Source organism: Cervus canadensis, chromosome 16, assembly GCF_019320065.1.
Source record: "Cervus canadensis isolate Bull #8, Minnesota chromosome 16, ASM1932006v1, whole genome shotgun sequence".
Taxonomy (NCBI): Eukaryota; Metazoa; Chordata; class Mammalia; order Artiodactyla; family Cervidae; genus Cervus; species Cervus canadensis.
The window spans coordinates 14,772,000-14,798,131 of NC_057401.1; the positions used below are offsets into that span (position 1 = coordinate 14,772,000).

Below are 26,132 nucleotides of genomic sequence, written 5' to 3' on the forward strand. Positions count from 1 at the left end.
ATATTAAACTTCTATTTTTCCTTCAGATATATTCTTAATAAAAGAAACAATGTTAGAATTGATTGCATTTATTCCTTTGTAGTCCTATTTCTCACTCTTCTCCCACAAGTACTATCCTGAATTTAGTATACATTCTTCAAGTTCATGTTTATCACATACATTCATCCATCAATAATGTAAGTTTTTGGTATGTGGGTATTCAAAATTCTATAAATTTTATCATATTAGTTATATTTTTCAGTAAATATTGGTTAGAGATCTGTTTAGTAGCCATATTTAAATCTGGTTATTTCATTTTTAACTGCTATAGAGTATCATGAAAGTGAAAATAAAAGTTACTCAGTCGTGTCCAACTCTTTGTGACCACATGGACTACAGTCCATGGAATTCTCCAGGCCAGCATACTGGAGTGAATAGCTGTTCTGTTTTCCAGGGGATCTTCCCAACCCAGGGATTGAACCAAGGTCCTGCATTGCAGGTGGACTTTTTAGCAGCTGAGCCACAAGGGAAGCCCATATAGTATTATACTGTACTCCATTTAATTTTTTGCTTTTATAATTAATGCTGTAATTAGCAATTTTGTATATGCCTCTGGGAATATATGTTTATCCATCTGCAGTGTATACCTAAAAGTAGACTTGGCATGTTTGCTATATATTGTTGCTCTTCAAAGCAGCTATGCAAATGTATCTTATCTGTGATTTATGAGTCCCTGTTTCCATAGAAACCTGCCAATATTTGGCATTGTCAAACTTTACATTTTGCCAATCTGATGGATGTGACATGGTCTCACTACTGTTTTAATTTTGCATTTCCTTGATCATTTAAGAAGTTGAGCATGTTTCCATATATTAATCAGTTAGATTTCCTAACCTGTGCATTGTCTATTCATATTCTTTGTCTATGTTCCAGGGGGTTAAGGCTTTTTTTTGTTTTTCTGATTGACTTACTGGATTTCTTTCACATTTAGAATATTAAACATTCCTGATGTTGGGAAAGCTTGAGGGCAAGAGAAGAAGGAGGAGACAGAGGATGAAATGGTTGGATGGCATCATTGACTCAATGGTCATGAATCTGAGCAAACTCCGGGAGATAGTGAAGGACAGGGAAACCTGCTGTGTTGTAGTCCATGTTGTCATGAAGAGTCGGATATGACTGAACAGCTGAACAATATATATATATATATATATCTCATACCAAATATATTACTTCCATTAAGTTAAAAAGTTTTTACTTTTGTCACATATTTTATGCAAATTTCAACAGTTTATGTCTAAGTTTGCTAAAATTTTTAAATTGTATTACATTGAATTTATAACTTAGATAATGTATTTTTAATTGATATATAGTTGATTTACAATGTTGCATTAATTTCTGGTGATTTGAGAAATGTGATTCAGTTGTATTTATATATATATGTATATATTTTTTTCATATTCTTTGCCATTATGGTTTATTATTGGATGTTGAATATAGTTAGTAGGACTTTGTTATTTAACTATTTTGTTTATAGTCATCTGTATCTGCTACTCCCAAACTCCTAATTCATCCTTCCCCTATCCCCTTTCCCTTTTGGTATCTGTAAGTTTGTTTTCTACTTCTGTAGGTCTATTTTTGTTTTGTAAATAAGTTCATTTGTGTCATTTTAGATTTTGCATATAAGTGATATAATATGGTATTTGTCTTTCAGACTTATTTCACTTAGTATGATAATCTCTAGGTCCATCCATGTTGTTACAAATAACATTGTTTCATTCTTTTTTATGGCTGAGTAGTATTCCATTGTGTATATATACCAGATCTTCTTTATCCATTCATTTGTCAATGGACATATAGGTTGCTTCCATATCTATTGCAAATAATACTGCTATGAAACACTAGAGTACATGCACATTTTCAAATTAGAGTTTTCTTTGGATGTATGCCTGGAAGTAGAATTGCTGGATCACATGGCAACTCTATCTTTAGATTTTTAAGGAAACTTCATACTGTTTTCCATGGTGTCTGTTCCAATTTATATTCCTATTGGTGTGGTAGGAGGGTTCCCTTTTCTCCACACCCTCTCCAGGATTTGTTATTTGTAGACTTTAATCATGTCCATTCTGACCAAAACTTTGATAATATTGATATCTTTAATATCCTGACTTTTCCACCTAACATCATGTAAATATCTGTATCTTCATTCATTTAGGTCATTTTTATGTTCTTCCATAATACTACTCTGAACTTGCTTTCTCATCTCATTTGTTAAAGTTATTCATGAGTGCATTATATATTTATTATCACTATGAATATTTTCTGTTACATTTCTTATTTATTCCTGGTATATATGAATGTTCTTTTTCATGTGTCAGTGAAAATTCATAACTGTTTGGAACTGTCTCATGAGCACTAAAGCTTTATAGATGTTCTTTTACTTTTGCAACTCCAAGGACTATAGCCCACCAGGCTCATCTGACCATGGGATTTCCCAGGCAAGAATACTGGAGTGGGTTGCCATTTCCTCTTCCAATTAATGGCTTATAGATGCTTTTTACTTTCTGTGTAGATGATATTTATTTGCAAGTGTTACTTTTGTCTTTAACTTTTCAATTACTATGGCTTCTATTTCTTTGCTCATCTTTTTGTACTGCTTAGGGTCTTTAATAGATGATTGACTTTACTGAGAATGTTCCTGAAGTTTCACCAGTAGGAATTGTTATTGGTTATGGCTATAAATTAAGACTATGTTAATTTTTTCTGGCAAAGAAAGTGCTTTTTATGATTGAAGTCTGAATATATTGTTTTATAAAAAAAACAAGTATTGGATGTTATCATGACTTTTTTTCTTTTGAGGGGATTGATTGAGATCATACGCTTATTTTCTTCTAAGGGTGGGCATATAACTAAGGCTGGCCCACTGGGCTAAAGGAAAAGATGTTAGCCATATTTAAAGAAGTATTTTATTTTGCTTTGTTCTTTTTTAATTCATTTTGTTTTGCTGTTGGGTATGAAAAAGGAAGTTATTTGCCCCAGGTCCTACAGAAAGCAATTCTGAGGAATAGCTAATAAAATGAGGAACCAAAAGCACACCAAAAGTAAAAATGTCCCTTAAGTTCCTGGATCTTTTAAATTAGTTTTAGCTTTAATTATATATCACTTGTAGCTCAAAGCGAAAGGGTGTTAGACCTCAACAGGCTAGGCTAGGCATGTGTGCTCTGCTGGTCCAACTCCCTTGGACCCCATGGACTGTAGCTTGCCAGGTTCCCCTGTCCATGCAATTTCCCAGGCAAGAATACTGGAGTGGGTTGCCATTTCCTCCTCCAGGGGATCTTCCGGACCCAAGGATCGTACCCATGTCTCTGGTGTCTCCTGCCTTGGCAGGTGGATTCTTTACCACTAGCACCACCTGGGAAGCTGGTAACATTCAAAAAACAGATTTAGTCCACCAGCTGACAAGGAACAAGAATATCTATGAAATACAACTGTAAAATTCCACAGATAGAAAATCACATTTAAAAACTTATGAAAATGGTTACCTTTTCTTTTTCAAGATATTTTCTATGTTCAATATATATTGAAGTAGTAATGGAGGAAGATTAGTAGAGTCCCTTGAACTTGGTTAAGGCAGAGACCCTGGAATAACGACCAGCTGTTATGTTGACTGAACAAGGTATTTAACTTTTCTAAACCTCAGTTTTCTCATCCCTAAAATAAAATAATATATGAAAAGCACTTAGCAGTGCCTGGTGTGTAATGAGAAACAATAAATGTTAGTGATTTTTCTTATTATTGAGAGGAAAAAAAATTCTTTGTTAGCCCTCTATATGCAGAAGTTTGAAAAAAAATGTACTTCTGTCAGTTATTGACTGATTTTCCTTCAAAAAGACTTAAGTTCTAGTAAGCACTGAAATTTTTCCAAATATTGGAAAATACTTGATATTTCTCTTATGTAAGTATAAAATGAAAGTATCAGTTTGAGGCAAAGGAGTCAGGGGGATATCTTTAAAGGTAAAGCGGAAAATCTGAGAGCTCTTTGACACTGTCCTTTGCTGTGACAGACTAATTAACAACCAAATGGTGGTGAAAGAGAGATGAAATGATGCCTGATCAATTCAACTCAGTTAAAGACCATGGTTCAGTGACTATGCTGTGTTCAAAATTCCAGTCTGAAAGCCTTGGGAGGAAAGCATTATTGGGGTGAGTAGAATACAGACCACAATTGAAAATTGTCAGTGGCTTGCATCAAGGGATAGTGCCAAGGTGAATAGATGCAGAGAATTGCCATATGGATTGCTAAAAGTATAATTATGACTTGGTTCTTGGAAATACATCAATCAGTCACATTTCCAGATGAGTGGAAATATCTTCCTGTGAAAAAGCCTCAAAGGAAGTAGATTCAGCTCTGGTAAGAGAAAGAAGATGAGAGGGTGATTTTGAATCTGGAAGCTCCAATGAGATAGATGTACCTTATAGAGTATCAAACAGAAAGAGGGATTGACCTGAGATGGGAACCTGAGAGCCAGCAGAGCAGAGAAATGAAGAGGATAGCCTCTAGACATGCTTCCTGGGTTTTAAGTATTGTTCCACTGCTTATTAGATGTGTGACCTTATTACTTACTGCTTCAGTTTTCTCCTTTTGGCAAGGAGTATAACACAATCCTGTGCTGTGCTTAGTCGCTCAGTCATGTCCGACTCTTTGCAACCCCATGGACTGCAGCTGGCCAGGCTCCTCTGTCCATGGGATTCTCCAGGCAAGAATACTGGAGTGGGTTGCCATGCCCTCCTTCAGGGGATCTTCTTGACCTAGGGATTGAACCCTTGTCTCCTGCATTACAGGCAGGTTCTTTACCACTGAGCCACCAGGGAAGCCCCGTAACAAAATACTACCTACTTCATAAAAGATGGTGAAAGTAGAAAAAATAATTCATGTAAAACACTTAGTCCTTGGTGCATGGTATCTACTCAGTTATTATTATCAATTGTTTTGGATATTTATTCATGAAGAGGTGGCGGCTAGGACAGATGTTTTAAATCATTCAAACTGAGTCTGATTTCTAGGAAGCCAGCTTCTCTGGAAATGGAGCAGAGTTAGAGAAGCTCATGGGGGCAGTGGTTGTGGAAGAGGGCCTGGGCATGGGATCTAGGACCTTGTTCTAGGTGGCACTGAATATATTTTGCTATACTGGTCACCAAGGCCCTGGCAGGGAGAAGTTGTTTGGTCTGAGGGGCAGAGCCTAAAAGGAAGATGTATAGATAATCAAAATCATGCCTTAGACTCAAGAACTATATTTTGGCTTTCTGAGAGAATGAGAGTGAGAGAGAAGAAGAGAGTGTGCATGAGCTTGTGGATATCAGATATTATATTACTTTGGTAATATAGTTCCTATTTTAGGTAATATAGTTCCTATTTTAGGAACTAATTTACTATGGCAAGCCTAGAATCCAGAGTCAGGGCTCTTCAGATCATTTGATTCACCCTACCATCCTTTAGAGCATAAGTCTCCAACCTTGTTGGTACCAGGGACTGATTTCATGGAAGATAATTTTTCCATGGACCAGGAGGGTGGAGATCATGGTTTTGGGATGATTCAAGTGCATTGCATTTATTGTGCATTTTATTTCTAATCTAGGGCCACTGCTGATCTGACATGAGGTACCAGTCAGTGACCTGGAGTTTGAAGCCCCCTGCTTTAGAGGACAATTTCAGGAAAGAGTCCCAGTAGGACTGAATTTCATTGCTCACAGTGATGCCCTCCATAGTATGCCCTCACATTTATTGGTTTTCCTTTTCCTTTCTCTTTCTTTCCATTTTCTCACTTCCATTCCTTGCTATCACCTCCCAAAGACATTGTGCTGTGCTTAGGCTCTCGGTCATGTCTGATGCTGTGTGATCCCACAGACTGTAACCCGCCAGGCTCCTCTGTCAATAGGGATTCTCCAGGCAAGAACACTGGAGCAGGTTGTGAAGTCCTCCTCCAGGGGATCTTCCCAATCCAGGGATTGAACCCAGGTCTCCCACATTGCAGGTGAATTCTTTACCGTCTGAGCCACCAGGGAAGTCCATGAATACTGGAGTGGGTACCCTATCCCTTCTCCAGGGGATCTTCCCGACCCAGGAATTGACATTACTTTTACCCAATTCTTTGTCTCAGATTCTGCTTTTAAGGGAACATACATAGTGTTTAAAAATATTTTTGGAATGAAAGAATAAATGACGGATAAACAAATGGGGCAATGAGTGAAGGAATAGTTATTATGTGCTTGGCATACTATGGTTTACTCCACTTTGCATTGTTACTTTTCACTGACTCCAGGGACTGTGTGCTGGACAACCACAATCTGTCTAACGGCTTTGCTAGAGAAGCTGGATTGCTGGTTGCTCCCCCTTCCCTTCTCTGTCCCACAGAGAGGCCAGTGTGTGTTTCAAAGTGAACTTCCTGACACTCACATTTCCTAAACTCAAAGCAGTTTGTTTCTGATAGGGATGTGAGAATTGAAGCCCTGGGATGCAACTAAATTAGCTTGCGGCCAACAATAGCAGACCAAAGTTAGTATATTTTTCACAGCTTGATTAGAAGAGTTTGCATCTAAGAAGGGCAGGATTATTACATCTGACTTCCAGAAGAGCAGCTGGAACATTATTCTCTAGCCTGCTCACTGCAGAGAATCTGCTCCAGTTGACAGCATGATTCTTTTCTTCAACCTGGATCTGGCCTCTGCACCTGGGTACGTTCCTCAAGTCAGAGCCCTCTCCCCAACTGTCTCCATTTGCTTCCTGGGCTTCCTTTCTCTCTCCTGTCCTCTTACTCCAGCTAGCATGACTCGGCTGTGGCCTTTAAAATTTGCCTGAAAACTTAGATTTTCTTAATTCTGTTTCCTTTCAATAGTGGTCAAAGGGCCCTTGGGTTTGCGTGAGAGTCAAGAAGGAATATTTATATGTTATCAAAAAGGGGTAGCTTTTCTTAAACTGTTTCCCACTGGTCTGTGTATTAGGGCAGTGGTTCCTAAGTTTTTTGACACTGGGGACCAGTTTTGTGGAGGACAATTTTTCCTTAAACCAGAGTTGGAGGGTTGGAGGGGAGGGTGATTTCAGGATGATTCAAGCGCACTACATTTACTGTGCATTTTATTTCTACTATTATTACATCAGCTCCACCTCAGATCATCAGGCATTAGATCCAGAGGTTGGGGACCCCTGATTTAGAGGACTTGTTATAAATACAGATCCCTGGGACCAACACCGGAACTACTCTGTAAGAATTAGCAATGTTTGGGGCATGGTAGGGAGGTCTGCATTAACAAGCTCTTCAAGTGGTGTTTATACACATTCAAGTTTAAGAATCACTTATCATTTGTTCCCTTCTAGAATCTTTCTATAAACTTTTTTCCTCTTTTCTCAATGAGAAGGTAAAAAGGACTCAGTGAAATATCTATTCCCACACAGCTTTTGAATGAAGCCAGAACCAAAGCAGATTTTCTATGGAGCTTTTCTCATTAAATTACAAGGTCAAGGAGGTAATTGCTCACTTACCTTCCACGGTAGTTGACCACAAAGACTTTCTTGTTTGTGGCATACTTTGTTGTAGCTGGTTAGTGATTTTTTTTTCCCTCTCTGGGAAGAGAAATCCATCCAACCCAAGTAGCGAGGGTGAAACTCCTCATTCTATTTGGAGCTCACTTTAAGTAGGGGGAGGGCTAACCAAGCTCAACAATTCTTAACCCTGTCTCACTCGAGTCACCTGGAGAGCTTAAAAAGCATCAACACACAGGCCCTCCTTTCCAGGAATTCTGATTCAATTGGTTTAGGGTGGTATCAGTCTATTTTTAAAACTACCTTGAATGGATGCATGCCCAGGCATGTCCGACTCTTTTGTGACCCCATGGACCATAGACCTCCAGGTTCCTCTGTCCATGGAATTTTCCAAGCAAGAATACCGGAGTTTGTTGCCATATCCTCCTTCAGGGGACCTTCCTGAGTCAGGGATTGAACGTGAGTCTCCTGCGTCTCCTGCATTGGCAGGTGGATCCTTTACCACTGCCCTGCCCAAGAAGCCCCAAAAGCTACCTTAGTGAAAGTCACTCAGTTGTGTCCAACTCTTTGCCACCCCAAGGACTGTACATTCCATGAAATTCTCCAGGCCAGAATACTGGAGTGGGTAGCCATTCCATTCTCCAGGGATCTTTCCAACCCAAGGATCGAACCCAGGTCTTCTGCATTGTGGGCAGATTCTTTACTATCTGAACTAGTAGTTCTGAGTTCTCTGAGCCATCTGAGTTCTCTAGTTTGAACTGAGAACTCTGAACCATCTGATTTCTCTGGATTGGGGAACTTCAAACTAGACAACTACTGTATAGTTACCAAGGGTTTGCGGTTGAGCATTGTTTTGCATCAGAAGTAGGAATTTCTTTGGTGCAAAAGATGGGAATGAATATGCCAGATTGAGAGGACTGTAAGCGGTGATATGGAGGCATGGGCATAGAGAGAGGTCTAGAAGGAAAAAAGATTCAACTTTAATCAGGTTTCATCACCAGAAAACAATGTACATGGAGATATCCATATCTATCAAAAACTCAGATCTGATGAAAGACTTTCACCAAGGTAAAATTTTAGTTTTTAGCTTTCATGATGACATTTAGAAATATTCCTAAATGTATGCCAAAATGGCAGGGAATATATAATTTACTAAACTATTTGGTAACAAGCGTTGGAATACATTTCTTCCTCTTGGGTATCAAGAAAAAGTCTGTGTGTCCTAACACAAGTTCATGTTTCCTTTAATGAGACAAAGAAAATTACATGGTCCAAAATGTTGTACTTTAGACCTTGGCTACTAGTGTTCATTCTCAATATTCATTTTAAGTCATTTGAATTTTAGTTCATTTTAGTACTCACACCAGGCTCCAGGTAAAATTTCCTCTCTCCACTCTTTGTGTTATTTTCAATATTTTTTAAAATACGTATTTTGATTATCCTATTTAATATATACTTTAACATTGGATCAGGAAATGGCAAACCACTCCAGTATTCTTGCCTGGAAAATTCCACAGACAGAGTAGTCTGATGGGCTACAGGCCTTGGGTCACAAGAGTCAGACACGACTGAGTGACTTTCACTTTAACATAGTAATATGTTTAATTCCTTTTTCAAAATAGATGAATATAACTCTTACATCCATCCTTATAACCATATCAAGGCTACAAGGACCCAAATGATCTGACTCATTCCCCTTCACTCTCTCTTTCATGCACTCTTCTCTTTCAGTTACCCTGCACACCATTCTCAGTTTCCTTTGCTTTTCTGCTGCTTGGATTTTCTCTTCTACCAGAATAATGCTTCCCAATGCTCTTCATATCATGCAACACACAGAAAATGGTAATATTTTTACAACACACTGGAGTAAACAGAGGAGGCTGTTGACCACTAGAGGGGGTCAGGGGCTTTGCTGTCCCAAGGCTCTGCCCTGCTGCCCCAAGGCTGAGATGGTCAATGTTTATTGCAATACACCCTCAATCAGATCTTTGAATGACTGTCCCCTTTGAGTCTCAAATGTCAATGCTTCAGAGCAGCTCACCTCACCAACCCCACGAGTTTAAACCCCTTCAGTCATTCTACCATACCTACTCAATTTTATCTTTCTCATAACATTTGTAGTAATAATCCTGCAATTATTTCTTCACCTGTTTAAAGTGTGTTTCTACTATTTTCAGTGTAAAGTGACTGAGTACAGGAATACTTGTAGGCCTTCTTAATCATTATGCACAAAAAGCCTAGAAATGGTAAGTACTCAATAAACACACCAGACTGATAGGAAAATTGTGACTAGGACTGAATAATCCCCATTCCTAGATGAGGCTTCATTTAGTGTGGCTGGGGAACATGCTTCAGTGGATGAATTAAGGCAAAGACTCTATATTTTTAGCATTATAGTCTTCGGGAATGGTGTACTGCCTGTCTCATAGCATACATACAATAAGTACGTGTGTGATTGTATGAAGAGAAGAAGGAAGGAAGGAAGGAGAGAAAGAAGGAAGGAGAAAAGGCAGGAATATAGAGATAAATGAACATAAGCTTCAGCTTCTTTGTTTCAAGTTTTGGAAATCTTCAACTGGAGGTGGTAGCAATTTAGTATGAACCCTGGGATAATAATGTTGGGAGTATTTTAACTGATGCAGTCAGGCTAATATGAGGAATCCATTCTGTGATCTAGGGCAAAAACTTAACTAAGAGGACCTTCAGTTTTTCTGCAAATGAAGTTTGAGTCTGGCGAGTTCTGAAGTCCCTGACCATTTTGAAATCCACTATTTAAATTGACAGAAAGTCAGAGAGGAAATGTTAAGGAATTAATCAACCAGAAAATCCAGCAGCAGCCAGGATCCTCCAAGGGAGACCAGAGGCTGCTTTTGGAAAACATGTTGGATGACTAGGAATGATCCAGGCAGTCCTCAGGTCGTGTTTTCAGGGCGGTTGGACTTTCTACTTATTAGGACACCTATGTTTTCCTTTCTCTTTGTCTCCCTACTGCTGAGGATTACCTTCTCATCAGCTAGTGATCGTGAATAAACGAGTAACAGCTGTTGCTAAGGTCAGGCAGCTGCAGGTAGGAAATAGTAAAAAATTATATTTTCTCATTGTACTCAAGCATTTTAGAAACAAACAAGCAGAAGGCCTTTCCTGGCCTCCATTTATTTATTTGAAAAACTGAACAGGCTTAGGCTGTTGTGAAGATTAAATAAAATATTTCATGGAATGGGCCTAGTATAGAGTTAGGCATATGATAAACAATCATGCTGGCTACCACTACTATTATATTATCCATGTCATGAGGTAGAAAACAAAATATTTAATCCCAAATACTGGCATTTGATTCTGTTTCTTTCTAGGGAAGATAGAGTAGTTGGTATGAAGTCCACAGGAAGAGATCCAGAGCTGCACACCATGAGGCTCCTCTTCTCCAATTAAAAAGCTTCAGTATATTAATAAACCCAGCCGTTTCCCCAACAATTTGGAAAAGCTGCAAAATCCAAAATTAAACCAAAACAAAGAGATACTCAGTCTAGAAGCAAACTTCAATTTTATATTTCTTACAGAAAAACATTGATATTACAATGTTTGACATTAAAACTATCTCAACACTACATTTAGTAACAATCAGATACTATGGCTAACTCATCTCCTTCATTTAACAAAAGTAGATATTTTGAACATTTATGTCTTTCAAGAATCATTGCTTTGTTTGTTTTTGTGTTGTTTCCCATTAAGTGATGAGTCTGGGATAAATCATTTCTCATTCACAATAAAAATTATTGAAAGATGTGGCTCATGCTTAAAAACACTGTTTAGTTTTAGTTTTCAAGGTGGAGTTGGAAACTGAAAATATAATAACTTTAGAAGAGAGATATCATTTACTTAAAAATAAATACACTAACAATGAGCTCTAAACTTTTCAAAATGTTAGTTCTTTGATAATTTAAAGTAAGAAATGGCTTTTGATAAAACATTAATAGCAATCTTTTTTTTACTGATTTTAGTTTAGTTTAAAGAAGTTCTTTTCCATAGAATTTTTAAGTGATTGACTATAAACTCAAGTAATGTGATTTAGTATAATTTCTCTATATTTATTTTACATTAAATAAGCTATGTATTTCTGTCTGTTAAAATACAAAATATAAAACATAAAAATTCTAGTTACTATTTAGTCATATTAAATTACTTTTCTTTTCTTTTTGGAGGATAGGTATATCTCATATAAGTGGAAAAGACGAAGAAGGCCCAAGATAGAAAATATTTTGGAAAGTTAATTAAAATTTTATTTTTACTAACATTGATTGCACACTAAGATATAAGGAACTTATAAGATATAAGTTCTTTAGTTGCATTTTCTTATTTAATCCTGATGCAACCTAATAAAGTAGAAATTTTTCTATGTTCTGATAAATATAATAGATTCTGTATTCAAAACTTTTTCTCACTGCAAAACACTAAAGAATGATAGATAAGTTACAACAGGGAGAGCTGAGCTCTCAAGAAATTCAGGAGAATCTTCAGTACCCCAAGATGACAGGAACAAAAGCCAGAGTAATAAGCCTGCACTGAAGTCAGATACCTTAGAGACATTTGCTGATCGATGGTACCTGAATCCTGAAGTTTTACTATCTCTTCAATGAAACAGAACAACTCCTAAGGCATATGGTGTGGTGGTGGTGATGGGGAGGAGGTTGGAAGGCAGACAGCTACAGAAAGCTAGAATCTTCAAAGAGCTTCAGGGAAAAAAACAATGTGTCTGCCATGTTTGAACTGTACACAGGAATAAAGGTTCCTCTGATAATATTTAGCCATGAATGATCCCCTCACATAGGATAGTAAACCTACTGTTGTATATAACAGAAGGAAATACAAATATTCCTGGAAAAATGTCCATTGAACCAAGATTCTCAGGATTCCCATAAACAGAGATTGGTCAAATATAAACTCACAGTATAAAATCACCAATCACAATAGTAACCAAGCTAGCATGGGTGAGACTCAGCAAGAAAGAGAATTAGAAAACAGGGGTTACAGGTATTGGAATAATCAGAGACAGAATATAAAGCAAACATGCTTAAAATGTTAACAGAAATAAAAATATTATAAACTTGAGCAAAAAACAAAAATATACTAATATAATTAGCTACAATGGAAAAATAAAACAAAACTCATGAAAGTAAAATATGTAGTTGAAATTGAAGAACAAGGATTTAACCAATTGTTTGGCATATCAGACAAAACTTAAAAGAGAATTGATAGCCTAGAAGATAGATATGAATAAATTAAGCACGATATAGCACAGGAGGAAAAATAAATATTTTTATTTATTTATAGGAAGAAAAAAATACCAAGAAATTATGAGATACAGAAGATAGGAGAAAGTTCTTTTAGTATATTTAGAATTTTAGGAGAGAATAGAATGAAGGAGGGAAAGACAGTACTAGGCAATAAGACCAATCTCAAGTTGTAAAAGAATTGGTGTATTTTACTTCACATTATTTGACAACAATGAAATTAAGTTACAAATAATAATAAAAGATAACTAAGAACAACTTCACTTAATTGGCATCGAGAAGAGTGCTTCCAAATTACCAATTTGGAAATCACAATAGAAAGTAACCTTTGTTTTTACTGAATAAGAATAAAAGGAAAAAGACGCACAAATAATTCATAAAGATCAAAACAAGAGATTTACTGCAGATAATAGGAAAGTTAATTCATTTAAACAACTTAATAAAAAATGGAACACTTTTAAAAGAAAATTATAACAACATTGATTCTAGAAGTATTAGAAAGCCTAAATTATTCTATAGTTACTAAATGAATTACACCAAGAATTAAACACATACCCATCAAGAAAAACCAAGTCCCATGTTTTACAGATAAATTTTATAAACAAAGAACAGATAATTGAATCTTCTAAAAGCTATTCCAGAGAATAGAAAAACTAGGTAATAGGCCATACTTCATTTTTATGAGGTTGGTAGATTGAAGGCGGGAGGAGAAGAGGACAACAGAGGATGAGATGATTGGATGGCATCATTGACTCCATGGACATGAGTGAGTAAGCTCTGGGAGTTGGTGATGAACAGGGAAGTCTGGCGTGCTGCAGTCCATGGGGTTGCAAAGAGTCGGACACAACTGAGCAACTGAACTGAACTGCACTGATAACTTTTGGGACTGATATCAGAGTAAGGCAGCACAAGAAAGAAAATATGTAGACAAATTTCACTCAAGGATTTAGATGCAAAACCTAAAACAAAGTATTAGTAACTTAGGCTTCCCGTGTGGGGCTACAGGTATAGAACCCACTTGCCAATGCAGGAGACATAAGAGAGGCGGGTTCGATCCCTGTAGGGAAGATCTCCTAGAGAAGGGCATGACAACACAATCCAGTATTCTTGATTGGAGAATCCCATGGACAGAGGAGCCTGGCGGGCTACAGTCCATAGGATCTCAAAGAGTCAGATCAACTGAAGCATCTTAGCATTAGCAACTTAAACCTAAAACAAAGCATAAGAAAGGAATAGAGTAGGAAGTAGAATTTCTTTTGGCTGATTAAGCATACCTTTCGGAAATATACTATGTGGTGTAGCATTAGACGTATTCTCTCTAAAATCATGAATGAGATGAGTATACACTCTATTCCCTCATCTCTGAAATATTATACTATAGTTCTAGCCAGTTCATTGGTAAACAAAAAGGTAATTAAGGGCAAAAAATTTAGTAAGTTTTGTTTAATATTTGCAGATAATTTAGTTGTCAACATAGAAAAACAAAGAAAATCTACATATTATTAAAATTAATCAAGTACACAGAAGTAAAAGCAGTTAAATAACTTAATAACATTCTTATACACCTGCAAAAATTGAAAACACAATTTGAAAATATGCCATTAACATTAGCTACCATCCATAAAAGCACAACTACAATAGCAACAAAGTGAGGTACCTATGGAAGGACTGATGCTGAAGCTGAAACTCCAATACTTTGGCCCCCTCATGCAAAGTGTTGACTCATTGGAAAAGATGCTGATGCTGGGAGGGATTGGGGGCAGGAGGAGGAGGGGACGACAGAGGATGAGATGGCTGGATGGCATCACCGACTCGATGGACATGAGTTTGAATAAAAACTCCAGGAGATGGTGATGGACAGGGAGGCCTGACATCCTGCAATTCATGGGGTCGCAAAGAGTCAGACACGACTGAGCGACTGAACTGAACTGAACTGAAGGCACCTATGTGAAAAAAATCTACTACAAGTTGTTTATGGCATTAATGGATAAAATCAAGAACTTTATTAAAAGGTAATCTAAGTAAATGGAAAGTTATGTCATATTCATGATGGTTAAAAAAGATGAGTAACATAAAGATGTCTGTTCTTTTGAAATTATAATTTCAATACAATTCCAATAAAATTCCACAATAATTTTGGATATAGATATGGGTACAGGATGGAAAGTTTGATTCAAAGTTAATACATAACAGTAAAAGGCTGAGTATGGTCAAGAGATTTTTAAGGAAGAATAAAGTAGAGGATGATCTAGCACGTATCACATTTGTTGCAAAAATTAGGACATTGTATTTTTGGAACAGAAATAGACAAATAGACCAAGAGAATAGAGAACCCAAAAGCAAACTCACGTGTATGTGAAAACAAGATGTATGACAGAAGAGACTGTACGTCAGGGGGTGAAAGATTAGACTATAAAATGAATGGTATTAGGTAATTTTTTCTGACAGTAACATTTAACCTGGATTCCTATCTCACATAATATACTCAAAAGCCAAATCTAGAACTCATGAACTAAATATAAAACTCAAGAGAGTGTTGACTGATATCATTACAACATTTAAGTAGACAAAGATTTCTTTTTTTTTTTCAAAGATTTCTTAAACAAGACAGAAAATGCACAGAACAAAGAGAAATATTTACATTAAACTGAAAAATGTAAATTCATTAAAGACCACCTTTATAAGGTAAAATTTTGAGCCAATGATTGAGAAAAAATATTTTTAATAATACAAAGGACAAAAGATTAACATCTATAGTAGATAATAGACATTAAAGATTAGTAAAAACAAAACAAAAACAAATTGGACTTCCCTAGTGATGCACTGGTTAAAACTCTATGCTTCCAATACAGGGGGATCCAGATCCTTCCCTGGTCAGGGAATTAAGATCTCAGTTGTCACAGGGTATGTTCAAAAAAAACAAAAAACCACAACACACATACACAAAGAACCCAATTTAAAGGTAAGCAAAAGATAAGAACAAGTAATTCGCAGTTAAGAAAAGTGAAACAGCACTCAACCTTGATGAAGCAATGGGAACCTACACATTATTAGTGACTGTGTTAGTTTCCCCAGGGTGCCATAATAAGGTGCCCCAACCTGCTGACTTAACTCAGCAGAAGTGTATTGTCTCAGAATTCTGGAAGGTAGACATCTGAAATGAAAGTGTTGGTTCAGTACAAACACTCTGATAGCTCTAGGGGAGAGTCCATGTGTTTGTTTAAGCTTCTGGTGACTGGCAGCGGCCCTTGGCATTACTTGGATTGCGGCAGTATAATGCCAACTTCTGTATCTGTCTTCAGATGGTGTCCCTCCCTGTGTGTCTGTCCAAATTCCCCTCAACTTATAAGAACATCAGTCATTTGATTAGGGCTTGCCCTAATCTTGTATGACCTCTTTTCAATTTAATTACATCGGCAAAGATCCTAGTTCCAAATAAGATCACAGTCCCAGAGACTGAATCCTTTATCCTTTTGGGTGACATAATTCAACCTACAAAAATGGTTATGAAATTTTACACAACTAGTTTGGAGAAGAATTAGGCCATATCTACTAAGATTGAATCTGGGTATATCAAAGGATCCAATAATTTCATTTCTGGATGCTTACATTTTGCTACTCTAAGTATTGTCTATGAATCAGCAGTATCAGTGTCACCTGGGAACTCAGCAGACATGCAGTCTTGGGCTCTACTCCATACCTGTGGTGTTAAAATCTGTATTTTAAACAAAATCCCCATGTGCTTTGTTTGAAAAACACTAATCTAGTCTATTCTAAGTTACACAGATGTTTTTTAAAAAGAGATATAAACATTAATGCTCATAGCAGGATTATTTATAAAAGCAAATGTTTGAAAAAGATTTAAAAATTCAATAATCAGAGAATGGATATATAATTTGTGGCATTAGTCATATAATTTAAATCTACAGTGAAAATAAATGAACTAGTGGTGCTTTTATCAATACAAGTGAATTTCACAAAGATAATGTCAAGCAAGAGAAGGAATTTGTAGAACATTACAGAGAGAATGATACCATTTCTATATTGCTTAGTGACATGTGTCATTCATGGGAATGAAAACTCCTAAATTCAAGAGGAAAGAGAGCTTCAATGGAATCATATTGTTCTTTTTCACGAGTTTTCTTAAGTATATAAGTATTTCATATATTAATATTTATACTACATCTGCATAAAACAATGGAAAGAAATAAGAAAAATTCACGGCTAGTATATGGCAGCATAGCTATTTGAATCCAAAACTGTGGCCCTGAGTCACTACACCCACCTATCAAATTACTATCTCAACTAATGGCACAGTTATAGACTCATATTTTGTACTCACAATAGTTGCTTTTACATGTATCATGTTTTTAAAGAAGATTAAAATAACTCATTTGGCATTGGTTTTAATTTTATAACAAAAAAGGTTACTTGCCAAAACAAAATAATGCTTAGGTCTTTACCCCCAAATTATTGTTAAATACAGTAATTAAATCTTGTTTCAAATAAATATTATGCTAAACTTAATTTTCAACTATCCTTCAATTAACAGAAAATACTGAGTTAACATTCCAAAGATTTTTCTCATCTCAACTTATCCTTTCAGGAATGAGCCATGAAAATATTGTCAGAAAGAGAGCAATGTAGAGGAGGTGAACTCAGGAAAGCACATTTTTGAACACCTGTCACGCTAATCTGATGAAAATTACTACCTTTTGGGTTTTGCTGTACTTTTAAGCATTTTATTGAGATCTATGATTTTCAATTATTTATTTATACTTTTGAACAAATGGTTGAGCTCCCAGAGAAGAGCAGACCCCTTTTCCTCAGTGATTACTGAACTTTTGTTGATATGTTCATCACCACCTCCCAATAACTTTTCTTTTTTATTGTGGCCACACTCTGTGGCTTGTGGGATTTTAGTTCCCCCACTGGGAACTGAACCCGGGCCCTTGGCAGTGAAAGCATGGAGTCCTAACCCCTGTACCACCAGGGCATTCCCAATAAGTTTTGATTTAAGTCAAGAAGTTCCAGAATGCAGAGGATTCTTCATTCTGTACTTTCTTCACTTGTATTCAGAATTTCCTAAAGAATTGGAAGATTACCAAATAATTTGAAGAACAGAGAGAATGTCACATCTGAAACTGATCAGGACCCTGCTGGGCCTTCCAAGGGACAGACGCTGCTGTGTTTCTGTCTCTTGTTTGTACAAAAGCTTTAGCATCTTAGACCTTCACGAGTTGCAATGAACAAATTTAATCACAGAACTAAAAAAAATGCCGAAGCAAAGGTAAACAGTAAAACAAGACAAAATAATAATAGTTTAGCCATGAAACAAAGTCAAGGGCCTTTAACGCCTCTGTAAGGTCTATAGATAATACCTTGGGTCATATCCTTGAGTTGTTTTGCAGATACTAAAAGCCCCAGTAGGTGGAAAAAGTTAACTATTGACCACCAGGCACATAGACCCCCAGACCAGTTGGGACTAGAAGGGATGATGTTGACTCCAGAAATGCCCTGCAGTTCCCTCACCACCAATAAACCCAGAAGATTTTCCAACTAATCAGTCACCCTGCAACCCTCTCCCTCACACTGTCTTTAAAAATACTTCCCTGAGAGCCATCAAAGAGTTCAGTTGCTTTGAGCATGAGCTGCTGGGTCTCCTTGCTCAGCCTCACATTGGGCAGCTCGCAATAAGGGGCTCCACTATCTTTCGCCACAACTTGGTGTGAGTAGATTGGCTTTGCTGCACATAGTGGGCTAGCAGACCCAAGTTTGGTTTGGTAACTCATCCACATGAAATTGTTTTCAAAATAAATCCTCACCAGAAAGGGTCTTAATTATTTTTTTTCAAGCACTTACTCTTTCACTAAATCTACATAATTCTCTTTCTCTACACTTCTCAGCAATTATCAGTAGAGAGAGAGAATTAATATTATTACTTTGCAACACAATTACTACTATTATTGCTTGACCTTTTCTGGGTGTTTTTTATGGGCCAGCAAAATCACTTTTTCACAAGTCTATTTTGCACTCATTTTACTACTGAGAAAACAAGTTAATTAACTTGCCCAAAGTCACACACTAAATGAATAGGCATTACTTTTTTTTCTTTCTTTCTCTACATGCTGTGCTTTCAACATTGTGTTAAATGAACCAAATCAATCTTACAGTTACTGAAGCAGAGACCGAGGCTTCCATCATTTGTGTTTTCCCACTAAAGACCTAGTACAGTTCTGGGTATTGCACAAGTGTCTGGCATATAGAAATAGCAGCTAAGGAATGCTACCATCTGAGGAGGGTGAATGGTGAGAATTATATACACACACAAAAAATTGGGCTCAGTTTTAAAGAATTTTTTTCTCTTGCATTTTGGTTGCATTTCTTATAAAGAACAGTTCATTCTTGCTGATAATCAGAAGACCACACTTCCTAAATTATCTAAACACAATTTCTCCTTGAAGTTTTTTTTTTTTTAATCCTTAAAAAATTCCAGTAAAAAAAAAAAATCACAGTTCTGGAGAAACTACAATTGCCTTGTTGCTTTAGTATTTGAAGATTGGGGTGAATTAAATTCAGAATGATATTTTTAATTAAAAAATAATCTAGCCTGGTGCTCTGTGATGACCTAGAGAGGTAGGGTGGGGGGAAGGGAGGGAGGCTCCAGAGTGAGGAGCTATATGTATAATTATGGCTGATCCCAGTTGTGTATGGCAGAAACCAACACAACATTGTGAAAATTAAAAAACAAAAAATAATCTATCTTAGTTTTGTTATGTAATTATTTTAAAATATAAAAACACTTTAAAATAGTTCAAAAATTTATTTTTGTAATTTAAGCCAATTTTCAATGATTTCTTCTATAGGTTATTCCCTCACTTATGGAAAAATCAGCCACAATTTGGGGATTATGGATAAATATACCAATTATTGAGGAGACCCAACCATTACTGAACTTTTGGTAATGATGAGGCAGTCAGGTTTACAGAATAGCTCCAGCCTAACATCTTTTTAATCTTATGTCTCTGGGTAAAGAACTACATTGAAATGCTTGGCGTGTATCAAATTTCCTGTGAAGATGTTAAAAATCTTTATCTCCCATAACCTATTTTAGGGAAATATCACATGATAGATGATGCATCAAACCCTAGATCCATAAAAGCAGAATGACTAGAAGTTTTGTTCTCAAATGATGTCATCAATAATACTTGCTCTTAGGCTAGTGTTTCTTTAGCCTAATTTCAGAGTCCTCAAAGAATATAGCCTAACTCTATCTAGGATCTTCTGTTTGTACCATCTCTTCTGGCACATCTGGGATTCTGTATCATTAAGAGTTAAATGTAGAAGAACTGGTAAAGTGTGAACATAAGGAAATGCAACATCACTGTGCTTTTGATATATATCACAATATTTTTAGCTTAATAAAAAGTTTTACCTAATTATCTATTAGTCATATGAAGGTTGTAGGACCATAGTCAGTGCTGAATATCCTTTATACTTCTATTTTCTTCCTAGTGTTTATAAACGGTCTATATATTCCCATTGAAATGAAATGTTTGAGATATTATATACACTATTTCTAAGAAAAACATGAGCTACTTGAGAGATTTTTCAACTTGAATAAAGAAAAAGCTGTGCTGTAAAATATTAAAGCAGAATAGCAAGTGCCAGATCTCAGAAATATTAACACTAGATTAACAGCATTTCAGCTTTCAGAAAAATAAATTTGTCAGTTATTAAACAGTTATTGTGTTTAGTAATAATGAGTGCACAGTTGCTAACTGACACATTTGCTGACTTGCCCTATGTTGACATGTACTAAGTTTGACAAAATCCTTATTCAAGTTTGTACTTGACATGTTAATATTTTCGAATTCAGATTTCTTTTATTTTACTCTTTGTTTATGTTATCAGCTATATTTCCCAAGTTTTCTCTTTGGAGAATCTAGATTATAATTATTTTTCTATTAAATTTTGCTGGAACTGCAACTGTATTTTAATAAAGTTACTTAGCTTTGTATTTGTGAGGAGATTTTAAAGGGGAGAATGAGTACCCACACAAATTTTTAAAAAAAGACATCTTCAGAGTCTGTAGCCAGTATCACCATATGTACTTATCTTTTTCTTTTCAATGCCTTGAATCATTATAAATGTCAGGTTCATTGTTGTGGCATGCTGAAATGATTGAGTGGGAACTGTGCCTAGCACGGCATTGTAAAACAATCCATCTCCAAACACATCGACCTGTACAACAAGATTTTCTCTGACACTTTTATGATTGCTTTTTTGTTTGGTCTTGGAGCATTTAGACCTCAAATTTGAACACAATATTAAGACTATTGCTATTCTGTAGTGAATCTGTGCACGTTATCTAGATTCATCTACTTTGGGGATTGCGTTCTGTACTTTACATCAGTCCTGTAATCAGAATCTATAAGTCAATTTTGTTATATGTTATTCTAGTGGAGTAGAAATCCCATTCTTTATCTAGGTGCAAATGGAATTAAATTTGGTTTCCTTGGTAAAGGAACAGCTTAGATAACCAACACATAGCAGTCTTTTTATCTTCTATGTTAAGTCATCCCCATTTGGAAAATCCAATAATGCTTTTCCCCATTGATGAATATGTGCAAATGTATGAGTTCCAAAGTTCAGCATATGTTAGCACAAAATCAACACAAGTCAAGGTGTTTGCCTAGGTCTATTAAAATTGCAGATGAATGATATTGCAGGCTTTCCAAAAAAGCCAGAAAACATAATGGACTTGATATAGAGGATTAAAAGCAAAAGACGATACTAAAAGAAATATCTGAATAAAATAGAAAACTCAAAGTTACTTTTCTTTTAATAACCGTCTTTCTTTATTGAAGTGGAATTTCCTCAATACACGCTATTTTCTGCAAGACAAGGGTTTCTAAATGGCGCTCTAAAGCATTTGCCGGTAGGTGGCGACATAAGTCCTTATTGCCTAGAGCTGTCCCAGGTACTGAACACAGTTTCTGCGCCCAAAAGAACTCTGCAACCAGCGACCAGGACTGCCACCAAGTTCTCCATAAAGGCCCGAAAACCGGTAGGAAAAGCAAAAGGCCATTAAAAAATGCCCAACCTCATTTATAACACAAAATAAAAAAAAAATTCTCTCCCCTAAATTTACTCGGCACAAAGCTGTGGAAGATGACAATGTTTACTGAAATTAAAAAGGCAATGGTAATGGAAAGGCAAGCTCTGGAATTTGGTAATGGACAGGGAAGCCTGGCGTGCCGCAGTCCACCGGGTCGCAAAGAGTCAGATACGACTGAGCGACTGAACTGAACTGAATGGAAAGGCAAGTGTGTGTGTGTGTGTCTGTGTGTAGAATACATCCCGAATTGGTTTTTCTTCACTTTGAAATGCAGTTTTTCACCTCTCCTTTGACGTGTCCTTTTTAATTGCTTTCTCACCCAATTCCTCGAGGTTAGAAAAAAAGAGTCAGAGGCAAAGGAGTCGAGCTGGACTGTGAGATGACAAACGGGGGTGATTTATAAAAAGCGAAGACACACTCCATCTTCCTTCCATCTATTAGTAATAATTTACAGACTGACCCAGGACTGTCCACGTCCCCATTCAGGCTCCTTATGCCTCCTCTTTTCTTGTCCTATTGCCACTCAGTGATGCTGAGTCTACTAAAGAATTTGACAAATACGAAGCAATGTATGTGGTTAGATTTCTCTCCCTCTCTCTCTCTCTCGAGTTTGGCTGGGTGGGAGGCGGAGTTATTTTTTGTAATGTTGGTCTGATCGGCAGATCGGGTGTGTGGAAGTGAGTTCTGAGTCTCGGTCGACCAAAAGGGACTTGAACGCAAAGAGGCAGAGCTAGGGGGAGAGCAGGGCGGGGAACCGGGGGAAAGAGGCACTCAGGGTTGGGGAAGTGTTAGGAGCGGAGGGTTAGCGTAGGAGGGAGGGAGCCTGGCTGTCGGAGCAACACCGGAGAGATAAAGGAGAGTGAGAAAAGGAGACGGAGGGGATGACTAGTGGGAGAAAGAGGGAGACGGACGAGGGTTAAGAGAAGAGAAGAGAGTGGAGGGAAGAGTAGGAGAGGAGGGGGAGAAGCAAGGAAGAGGAGGGTTGCAGAGTGACTGTGGAAGCCGGTATTTCTCTATTCCAGATACTTCTAAGACTGGAGACTCTTTGCTGGGGGGGAGACTCCGAGTGGTATGGCAGCCAGTTAGGCAGCGGCAAAGTGTAATGGACAGCAAGAGACAGACGTTCCAGCCACCTTTCCGCCGCCCGGAGATCCCGGAGCTGTTTCTCCAGCCAATTTATTTCCCAGCTGGAGTCTCTGAGCGCGCTGCACTGCGAGAGCCCAGGGAGCGCCTAGAAGCTAGCTGCTTCTGCGAGACGCTTTCGGCTGAGCAGTAAGAACTTCCTGCCTGAGTCCCCGCGTCCTCTCCCGGCTGAAACGCCCCAGGAAACCGCGGCTGGAGACCCCAGGGGGAGGGGCGAGGGGGAACCTGGAGCCGCTCTTTCTCCCCTCCCCCTCCCCTGCCGGCGCGCAAGCATGGATGTGCTCGGCCCCGGACAGGGCAATAACACCACGTCGTCCCAGGGTCCCTTCGGGACACGCGGCAACACTACTGGCATCTCCGACGTGACCTTCAGCTATCAAGTAATCACCTCTCTAGTGCTGGGCACGCTCATCTTCTGCGCGGTGCTGGGCAATGCGTGCGTAGTGGCGGCCATCGCCCTGGAGCGCTCCCTGCAGAACGTGGCGAACTATCTCATAGGCTCGCTGGCCATCACCGACCTCATGGTGTCGGTGCTGGTGCTGCCCATGGCCGCGTTGTACCAGGTGCTCAACAAGTGGACTCTGGGACAGGTCACCTGTGACCTGTTCATCGCCCTCGACGTGCTGTGCTGCACCTCGTCCATTCTGCACCTGTGCGCTATCGCGCTGGATAGATACTGGGCCATCACCGACCCCATCGACTACGTGAACAAGAGGACGCCCCGGCGCGCAGCCGCGCTCATCTCGCTCACCTGGCTCATTGGCTTCCTCATCTCCATCCCGCCCATGCTGGGCTGGCGCACCCCGGAAGACCGCTCGGACCCGGACGCGTGCACCATCAGCAAGGACCACGGCTACACTATTTACTCCACCTTCGGCGCGTTCTACATCCCTCTGCTGCTCATGCTGGTTCTCTACGGGCGCATCTTTCGAGCCGCGCGATTCCGCATCCGCAAGACAGTCAAGAAGGTGGACAAGAAGGCAGCCAACCACCGCCTTGCGGCGTCGCCGGCCCCGCAGCCCAGAAAGAGCGTGAGTGGTGAGTCGGATAGCAGAGACTGGAGGCAGGGCACGGAGAACAAGGTAACAGGGGCTCCGTGCGCCAATGGAGCCGTGAGGCAGGGCGAAGAAGGCGCCGCCCTGGAGGTGATTGAAGTGCACCGGGTGGGCAACTCCAAAGAGCACCTTCCGCTGCCCAGCGAAGCCGGTGCTGTCCCCTACGTCCCCGCCTCCTTCGAGAAGAAGAATGAGCGCAACGCCGAGGCCAAGCGCAAGATGGCCCTGGCCCGCGAGAGGAAGACGGTGAAGACTCTGGGCATCATCATGGGCACCTTCATCCTCTGCTGGTTGCCCTTCTTCATCGTGGCCCTAGTCCTGCCCTTCTGCGAAAGCAGCTGCCACATGCCTACTCTGTTGGGGGCCATAATCAACTGGCTGGGCTATTCCAACTCTCTGCTTAACCCTGTCATTTACGCCTACTTCAACAAGGACTTCCAAAACGCGTTTAAGAAGATCATCAAGTGCAAGTTCTGCCGCCGATGATGATGGAGTAGCGGCGAGTAGGCCCACCCCATTCATTCTGCCTCCCCTAGTCCTTGGAATCAAAACCTTTGCTACTTTCCCTCTGACATTCACAGCTGCTCGGCGCGCTGCTTCCAGACCTTCATCCTCCCAAGCCTCTCCCAAACCACAATCCCCAGCGGGGAAGGAGGGCGCTCTGCGTAAAGAGGCTCTAGCCTCCAGGCAAGAGAGAAACCCCTGCGCTCTGTGAGAGGCGACTTTGGCTCAAACTGGCTTCAGAATCAGTTTGATTCCAGCAATTGCCTCCTGCTTCTTCTGCCTCCAAATCTTCGCGGCGGAACTTTAAGTTTCAGCCGTTAAAGGCAAAAGAAAAATCCACACGAAAAAGAACCTGTACACCCAGCCGCTGCGCCCATAAAAGGCTCCCACGCGATCAACTGCTACAACTTGAACTTAATGTTCAGGACTTTGCTTCATTTCCCAGTAAACCCACCCCCGCCCCGTCTTCTCATCCTTCCTTTCCCATCTTCCCTTTATGCCCTCGCCAGTCCTAATGCACTGATTTGCTAGTTGGAAAAGCTGGGAGGGTCTGCTTTTCCTGATACCTAAGGTGTCCCGGGGAGTCTCCGTCTGCTGGCGTGCGCTCCCAGAGTAACTCTCCCGAAAACAGCCTCATGCTTTGTTTTCTTGGATTCAAAACAAGTGGCTAGAGGTTGTCTGAATGGACCAGTAAGTACAAGGCTGGGCCAGAGGGAGAGAGCGAGGGAGAGCGGAACGAATTTATCCTTGCCTGCCTTGGTGTCAGCTCTCACCAAAGAAACTGACATTCATTGGGAAGGGAGAGCGGACTTGTTCGTACAGGTTGCCCGCGCGTCTGTACGAGCTGGTATCTCCACTTACCTACTGTGGGTGGCGCCCGCCGGCCACGTTGCGTGAGCCCAGCGGGGGCGCCGAGGGCCGAGGATCCGCGCACCTTCGCGGCTGTCTGAGGTCTGGTTTGTGCTGGGCGGGTGCACTGAAAACTAATCCCAACTGGAGCCATCCCGCCTACGCCCCAGGACTTACTCAAGCGAGGGTGTGTGGGCTTGGTCGCTCAGTCCGGTTTTTCGGACCTCATGGACTGTAGCCCGCCAGGCTCCTCTATAAGTGGGATTTTCCTGGCAAGAATACTGGAGTGGATTGCCATTCCCTTCTCCAGGGCATCTTCCCGACGCAGGGATCAAACCCAGGTCTCCTACACTGGAGGAGGATTCTTACCGTCTGAGCCCCCAGGGACGCCCAACAGATGAAGTTAATGGAAGCCACAGCTTCCAGAGCAGCTCTAGGGACTAGAAAAACTAGCAAGTCCCAAGGGTGCCATTGTCCGGGTGGGCCCGAGCTCTGGCTGGCCCTCCCCTTGGAACCTGAAAGGAGAAGTTTATCCAATGGAAGCAGATTTTTTTCCTCCTAATTCACTCCCTCCTCCTTTTCCGAAAGGAAAATAGATCTATTTCGCACCCTGACACTGAACAAGATTTGTTCTGCAGAATGTCCAGGACACTTGGTTA

General features: G+C 39.4%; 2 protein-coding genes across 2 annotated transcripts in view; one reads left to right on the forward strand and one right to left on the reverse strand.

Moving 5' to 3' along the window:
- RNF180 (ring finger protein 180) overlaps positions 1-25,540 on the reverse strand; it is a 451,691-nt gene extending 426,151 nt beyond the window's left edge. The window contains exon 1 of the mRNA XM_043489052.1: positions 25,486-25,540. The gene's annotated coding sequence lies outside the window, so the exon portion shown is untranslated. The remainder of the gene's footprint in view (positions 1-25,485) is intronic.
- On the forward strand, positions 22,924-24,677 carry HTR1A (5-hydroxytryptamine receptor 1A). The gene has a single exon (XM_043489056.1). The coding sequence runs from the start codon at positions 23,338-23,340 to the stop codon at positions 24,604-24,606; it is 1,269 nt and encodes a 422-aa protein (XP_043344991.1). The 5' UTR covers positions 22,924-23,337; the 3' UTR covers positions 24,607-24,677.
- Positions 25,541-26,132: the final 592 nt, after the last annotated feature.